The following is an 8,218-nucleotide window of genomic DNA, read 5'->3' as shown; positions in this document are numbered from 1 at the left end:
TAAAGCATGCCTTTACTAGTTATATAATACACAATATCTCAGATAACAAATAATATTTATGTCAATACAAATCTATAAATAAGTTTTAAATAGTACATGCTTTTCAAACCTTAACTAGACTTCACTGTGAACTTAAATAAGAACACACAAAATCTTCAAACATGGGTTGTGCAAATAATCTATTTTGGACTTTCCAAGTCTAAGAATGTTGATAACAAGGAAAAATATCGTTTTAGTTTTAGAATAATACACTTTGAGCATTATAACAAATTAATTAAGACGAAAATACGAAATATGCATAGTGAAAAAATTCCAAATTTGTCTCCCTTCTTAACTATGTTGGGAACTTTCAACACCAATAATATAATGCCATCAAAATTCTAGTAAGTAAAAACAACGTCAATTGAAGATATTTTTTAAGAGCAAAAGACGTTATAAATTCAAATGAAGGAAAAAAGTTATTTGAATTTTCAATTGAAACATACATGATGATAACTGAGTTTTGAGCCATTTAAATTGTTCTTGGAGGTTAAGATTTAGTAGGTGACAAGCAAGAAATTTGATAAATACATAGAATAAAACATAGGAAAATCCTAACATTTATTTGACTTTGTTTGGATGCATAAAATCCAAAAAATTGTAAAAATAACAAATTTTATTCTTTGAAATTTTAAAACCCTAATTACAATGGATAAACACTTGATGCAAATCATTAGTGTTGGTCTGGTGGTGGAAAATTTAAGGTAGTATATACATGAAATTCTAGGTTTAAATCTCAGGACGATCACTGTAAACACAAAAATGATGTTGTTTACAAAAAATATTAAAAATATGTCATAAAGAAAATCATTATATATATATATATATATATATATATATATATATATATATATATAATTCCTAAAAAGATCAAAAGATATCTACACTCCAATCATATTATAAAGTAGTTTTTTAAGAAAGACATAAAAGATGACTTATTGGTCCTTATAGTTATAAAATAGAGGATTTTTTTTTATTTTTTTGTTTTATTTTTTTATACATATTTTAGTTCACATTGCAAAGTAACAATGTAAAATGAGGATGTAAGTTAAGGGGATCTAACTAGTTGAACAGAGTGTGTGAATTATTGTAAATCCTCATATACTATATTCGATTCGTACAACTTAAAAAGAAAATGAGTAACAAGGACATTGGTAGTCCATTAATTTGTCATCTAAAAGTGCAGTCAGGTGTAATTTCTTTGTAAATTGTGTTTTTAAATCCTGACGATGAGGGATTTAAAGATGTTGTTTATCAAAAGAAAATTAGCATGTGTCTACTATGTAGACTCCTTGATGATTGACAAGTCAATGGACAATTAATGTCACTGTTACTTAATTAGTTAATGTTATTACTTGCCATGAGTGTTTTCATTCCATTGGGGGCTTCAAGTGACAAAGTTTGGAGTTGAAGAGGTTTCCAAGGGCTTGAATCCATGTGTAGAGACCAAGCTTATCATGCATGTTCAGGTTCACACTTCACACAAACCAAAACTAGCATATATAAGATGGTTAAAATTACAGCCTAGTAGTATTAGTCTTGTTTGATTCGTTCATGTATATCACGTAGTGTGAAAATTTAAGGAGAAAGATGTGAGCCTTAAAAAAAAATGAATATGGGAAGACATCAATTATACGTCTTTTTTTTTTTACATAGATATTCTTTTTTAGATGTAATCATGTTTGATCCACCATTAAATGTGACTATTTCTCTCTGAGAACTTTCGAGCCTTAGACATTATAAGTGTGATATAACAAATCATTCCCTCTCATTTTGGGTCTTATGTAGTGTTTGAACTTTCGAACCCTGAGAAGTCAGTCACAAAATAATTCAGAAGAAGCAAGAAGAGTTAATAAAGCAATCTCAAAATCATTCACAATTGGGATTAGTAGGAACATATTGGAAATCTGTTTATATTGGGCTGGAGAAAGTACAACTGTTATTCCCTTTAAGTCAGCATATGGTTCTCTTATATCAGCTATAATCTGCAAATCCCGATGAGTTGTATTTCTCTTTAAGAACATAATCTTCAACTGAACTAAAATGATGAATTGTGACGAACTGTTCCGAATTGCATTTGCAGTTCGCTCAAATTGAACTGAACTGTCAAACAGTTTCGACGAATTGAACCGAACAATTTTAGAGACGGTTCGAACTAAACTGAACTAGTTTGAACTGAATTGGTCCAAACCTAGTCTGAACTGCTCCAAACTGATCCGAACTGGTCTGCATGAAATAAATAGTGGATTTGGATGTTGAAAATAGATTTAGAGGATGCAAGTAAGTAGCAAGATAATAAAATGAATAAGGAATAGAAGAGAAGGAGCATGGCTGATGGAGCAAGCATTGGATTTGGAGCGCATAAGAGGGAAAAGTGGTTTTGAGTGGCTGGTTCCCCTAGCCTCCCTGACATGTGTCGCCGGTAGTGGAATTCTAACTGTGAATGTGCAGTTTCACTAGATAAAAGAAACTTAATTTAGTTGTTTAATGATATCACATTTTTTTAAATAATATTTTTTTAATGATAAATACTAATCAGTGATCTTGAGATGTTACATAATAAACTATGTTAATTAATCGATTACGATAAATTGGATCGGATTTTATAGTTATCTCGTCCTGACATGAGCGTGAAAGAAGGAATTCATTTTTTTTTATCACTTTTATAAGGATTAAAATAATTTATTTTGACTTTTTGCTCCATATTGTAAGGTGGATCTCCAAAGATATGAAAGATCTTCCTGCAAGCCGTACATACAACTTTCATCGAATACGGGAAAAAAGATTTTTTTATTAAGATTTGTAAATATAGTCTTTTATGTTCTTTTATGTAATTTCTTTTAAAATATTTTTTTTAATCCTTTAACTAATACCTTATTAGCACTAGTTAGTAAAATCCTTTTTAATTATTATGTTATTTTATGATTATTCAAAATGTAAACTTAGTGTTGAATTTTTTAATACACTAAGAAAAAGCTTTAACTGAAGAATAATATGTTTAGACCATTGATTGAATTTCGTCTAGAAAAATAAGTTACCTTTCCATTAAAATGTGAATCAGTTGAATGAGTTTATTTTTCAGGGTTCTTGCAATTTGTGGTGGTTATAAGGTGCCACAAATTATTAATAGTTAAAAAAAACACTTTATTCATATAGTTTTTGGTGGTTTTTTAATTGAAAAAATATAATAAAATAAAATAATAATAAAATATATATCATATCATCATTTAACATCCAAAATAAATGGAAATGACTAAATGGAAAAAAGTCTAAAAATATTGATCAGTGGTAAAAAAATTTAAGGATAAAAAACATAATCTACCCTATTATAATATTAACTAATCGACTGCAACTCCCATATAATTGATTAAGGTTCCTCTATTTCTTATATAATACTAATAATAAATTTAAATATATTTTTAGTGAGTTAATTGCATGTGTTTAACAGAAGGTGAAATGATCATCCCAAGTGACACCTGCTAGCTATGGTACAACGTAAGCATGTGATATTTCCAGAAATTAACTAGATCCCCAGAATAAATGTGATTTATCTTCTATCTTAAAATGAATTTTAGGGTCAAAATTAATAATTTTTATTTTTTAATTGAAAATCAAAGTAAAACATTTTACAACAAAAATCAAGCTCATTTTATAGACTAAAAATATTAATTTAAAATTTTAGAGTCATGAAAAACAAAGAAATTTTTGTATAGACACCAAAATCAAAACATACTAATTTTATTAAGACTAAAAACATATTTAAACAATAGTAGTAATAATTTTATTTTTTAATTACTTACTAGGCAACTTTAATACAAATATTCTTTTTGTATTTTTACTCTATTTCTCTACTACCGAACAAATCTATCTCCACCTTATTTCTCTTTTCTTTACTCATTCACTCTTTCTCTTTATATTCTACTGAACAAGTCTATTTCCATCCTATTTCTCTTTTCTTTTCTCATTCACTTTCATTCCCTCCCTTTCCTTCATCACCACCAGACAAAGAGATAACAAGAGATTAGGAGATTGATCTCTCAACTCTAATATAGCAAACCTAGTTGGAAGGGGCTTATCCTCTACCTTCAGTACCCATGATGAGATTAAACCTTGCACTCGGTGAGGGATATTCCTTGAAAAAAAAAATAAGAAAATCCCATGATTACAAAACTAGCACAACTCTATCCTCCCATTGGCGGCACTTAACCATATTTCCATGTTTTGGACCATAGGAAAAAGGCATTCTTGATTTTTCATTCTACATAAGAAATTTATTCTTACAAATTTTCATCGATCTATTTGGAAATACATGGTCTTAATGGTTAGAGAATCAACCGTTGAAAACGTAGTATTCTTCCACTCATTAAATTCTATTACAATTGGTTATGCAAACTTGTTCAAACCCTTACTTATTTAGATACAAGAACCGTATCTTCATTTTTGCAAAATAAGTTGTGCCAAACACTAAATATATATAGAGCAACGACAAGATGTTCATTTCTATAAGTTCTCTAACTTTCAATTTGCTCACCAGAAGAACTTGTATCAGCGAAAAGTTTAGAAGATTCCCCCGTAGGGTAACTTAGGTTCTGAGACTCAATTATGTTATTTTCTCCTCTGTGTTGATAATACTGTTGCATTATCTCAAATTTGTCATCATCCAATACCTCTCTTTTGTCTAACACCACCTCTTGAATACGTGTTCTCCCTTCAAGCATGCTTACCACTAAAGACATGGTGGGCCTGAGTGCTAGAGAGACTTTGGTGCATAAAAGGGCTACATTGATCATCATCATTGCCTCCGTTTTGTTGAAGTGTTCACCCAACCTCTTATCCACAATCTCCATTAGATTACCGTTTTCTTTCAAGAGATGTACCTAGTATTGTAAAATTAATGCAAACAATCAAACATTTGATTCCAAATTAAATTCACAGTTGAAAGTTGAAACAATCAGACAACAACAACAACAATAACAACAACAACAACTTTATCTCACAAGATGAGGTTGGCTAAATCACAAAATATCATTTGGCTTGGTTAAAGAAAAAAATTGTTAGATATTATAGTTGAATCAAACAAGACCTCAAATTTAAGGTGCAAATATATATAGGTAAGTAGGAAATATAATGTGGAAAAAGTCTTTTTTCTTTTTTTGCAGATGGCTAATTCATCATATTTGGACAAGACGCAAGAATTTTACAAAATGCAAGGAATTGATGATGCATTCTTGGGTATCTTCAATTTGGACATTACAGCAGATTTGAGAAACATTAACTCTATAGTGTATTTCCCTTGTAAGGTGTCAATAAATGAAATTCATTTTATAGTTTTATACAGAATGTACACCACCATGCTAGATATTCTCAAAATCAGATTGGCAGAGGGCAAGAGAGTATAAGGCATAATTTACCCTATCAATGAGAGAGAAACATTCTTCCGTAGGCTGGCTAATGGTGTTGCTCATCCCACTAACAATTTCCAATGCAACAATTCCAAAACTATAAACATCTGCTTTGTCCGTCAAATAACCATGCATTGCATACTCAGGAGCAATGTACCCACTACAATATTGAAAATTCACCAATTACAGTACATTTTTCAGTCATAAACTAGTGTAAGTTCAATTTAAATTTGATCATGAGGTATTTCAATATATGATGTCTATTGTTTTTCTTGATTATTATTATATTATGATAATGTACGTGTCTAACATATACCTCAATAATGATCAATGCAAAATGGTAAAAAGGAAATGTATGGGAACTCACTAAGTGTCAGCTATTTTAATGCTCAAATGGGTTTTGTCCCCATCATCAAGCTTGGTGAAATTATAATATAGTATGATAATGGATCCAACATATAGCTCAGTAATGATCAATGCAAAATGGTAAAAAAGGAAATGTATGGAAACTCACTAAGTGCCAGCTATTCTGGTGCTCAAATGGGTTTTGTCCTCATCATTAAGCTTTGCCAATCCAAAATCAGATATCTTGGGGTTGAGATCTTTATCCAGCAACACATTATTGGCCTTGATGTCCCTATGAACAATCTTCAGTTTGGACTCTTCATGAAGGTAAGCCAAACCTTTAGCGATACCAACACAAATCCTATGCCTTGTTTGCCAATCCAATCTCAATTGACATTTCTCAGATTCATCATTTTTGGCTTATATGGAAATTAAACAACATATAAATGTAAGTTACATGAATAAGATAGGGTTCATTATTACAGAAACATAAATGAGACTTGAAAGTAGAGAAAAACAATTACCAAATAAAGCATGAGCAAGACTATTGTTTTCCATGTATTCATAAATCAGTAGCAATTGATCCTCTTCCATACAACAGCCGTAGAGCTTAACTAAACAAGGGTGTTGCAAAGCAGAAATCAGGCCTATCTCATTTACAAATTCCCGACTCCCTTGCCTTGACCTAGTAGAAAGCTGCTTAACTGCTACTACAGTGCCATCCGATAGTACACCCTAAAATTTTATATAGGTGAAAAATAGTATTACATTAAACATTAACACAAGTACAATATTTCATGTTGGTTAATTTTAAAAATCGAGATAATCCTGGATAAATCTGAAGTCGTGTATAAACACTTTCAGATTGAATCAAATTTCGGGGTTCAACCAAAATTGTTCAATCGGATAAAATCAGAAGATTATAATTCAAGAGTTTTGTTTTGGTCTTGTATGTTTTTCACATCGTTATGCTTTCTGAACCAGAATGATTATTTATGATCAAAGAAAAGGTGGTTTTTGGCGGTTGATGGAAGTTATTTCTTTTTAAAAATTGCCGTTGATGGAAGTTTTAGTAACTTCCATATAACTTCCAACCGTTGATGGAAGTTTTAGTAACTTCCATGTAACTTCGAACCTTTGCCTAAACCGAACATCTCGTTATTACATTAAAACAAGCGTGCACTCTTATTTTAACATAATAAAGAGATCAATTACACTAAAATGTCCAACAAACCTCCCCCATTTTAGTGTAATTACCGATCAAATCACCAAAGTCATAACATACCACAAACTACTGCATAGATGAAATATCGTGACGATTGAATTTCATCTTAGCAAATTATACGTTTCAAATATTCGAATATCAGGGTGTCACTAAGGATTGAACCCTTTCTATTCATAATGAATACATGAAGATAATTTGCACAATAGTTTATAACATTACTCTTGCTCGACACTAATTTACTAGCCTGTGTCCCTATCCTTCATAAGCATATCAAAGCCAAGTCCCAGCTTCTTGAAGCGGCTAAACTTCATGCTTATATAGGTAGTCCTTTTCTTTCTTGCACCTGCAAATGCAATTTTTCAAAAGAACCATTGAGAAATTATACTTCAACCTCCTTAACTTACAGAACCGAACACATACCTTTTGGGATACTTTCGATGATGTGTTCCAATATCTACATGTTAAGCTTTCCACATTGAATTCAACACCTAATGTCATATTAGATGGGAATTGGGTATCTTAATATAAGAGATTTCAGATGGACTTTAATCCTAATCCCACAGCCGACCTTTTCACGAGATCTCTACTTAACCCTTTGGTTAAATGATCGGCCAAATTATGCTGAGTTCTCACAAACTCCACTGATATCACACCATGCATGATTAACTCCCGAACCATGTTGTGTCTAACACCCAAGTGTCTAGACTTCCCATTATACACTTGACTATATGCCTAAGCCAAAGTTCATATGGGGTAACCTTATTCCTTTTGTTAGGAATTCGGTTCAACAAGTAACAGGCTGTCAACATAGTCTCACCCCAAAATCTTTCACTTAAACCCGAATAGGATAACATGGAATTCACCATTTCTTTCAAGGTTCTATTCTTCCTTTCGGTTACACCATTCTGTTGTGGTGTATAGGGAGCTGTAGTTTGATGTATTATTCCAGTAGATTGAAAATAAACCGGATCATAATACTCACCTCCCCTATCCGTACGAAGAGTCTTGATTAGCCCATTTTGATGAAGTTCTACCTCTTTCTTATAAATTTTAAATTTATCAAGAGCTTCATCTTTTGTATTTAATAAATATACATAACAATACCTTGATGCATCATTAATAAAAGTAACAAGATATTTTTTATGACCTAATGATGGAGTAGCATGCAAATCACACAAATCACTATGAATAAGGTCTGAGACTTTAG

General features: G+C 31.2%; 1 protein-coding gene across 3 annotated transcripts in view; it reads right to left on the bottom strand.

The window, feature by feature from the left end:
* Window positions 1-4,335: 4,335 nt before the first annotated feature.
* The window catches only part of LOC114415986 (probable leucine-rich repeat receptor-like serine/threonine-protein kinase At3g14840), a 33,334-nt gene continuing 29,451 nt past the window's right edge, over window positions 4,336-8,218 (bottom strand). For all 3 annotated transcript variants that reach the window (XM_028380855.1, XM_028380869.1, XM_028380862.1), the window contains 4 exons: window positions 6,311-6,521; window positions 5,956-6,205; window positions 5,451-5,601; window positions 4,336-4,916 (listed from right to left, as the gene is read on the bottom strand). In XM_028380855.1, the coding sequence (XP_028236656.1) occupies window positions 4,551-4,916; window positions 5,451-5,601; window positions 5,956-6,205; window positions 6,311-6,521 (978 nt within the window). In that variant the 3' untranslated portion in view covers window positions 4,336-4,550. The remainder of the gene's footprint in view (window positions 4,917-5,450; window positions 5,602-5,955; window positions 6,206-6,310; window positions 6,522-8,218) is intronic.

Source organism: Glycine soja, chromosome 1, assembly GCF_004193775.1.
Source record: "Glycine soja cultivar W05 chromosome 1, ASM419377v2, whole genome shotgun sequence".
Lineage (NCBI taxonomy): Eukaryota > Viridiplantae > Streptophyta > Magnoliopsida > Fabales > Fabaceae > Glycine > Glycine soja.
This window is presented reverse-complemented; position numbering and strand designations above follow the sequence as displayed.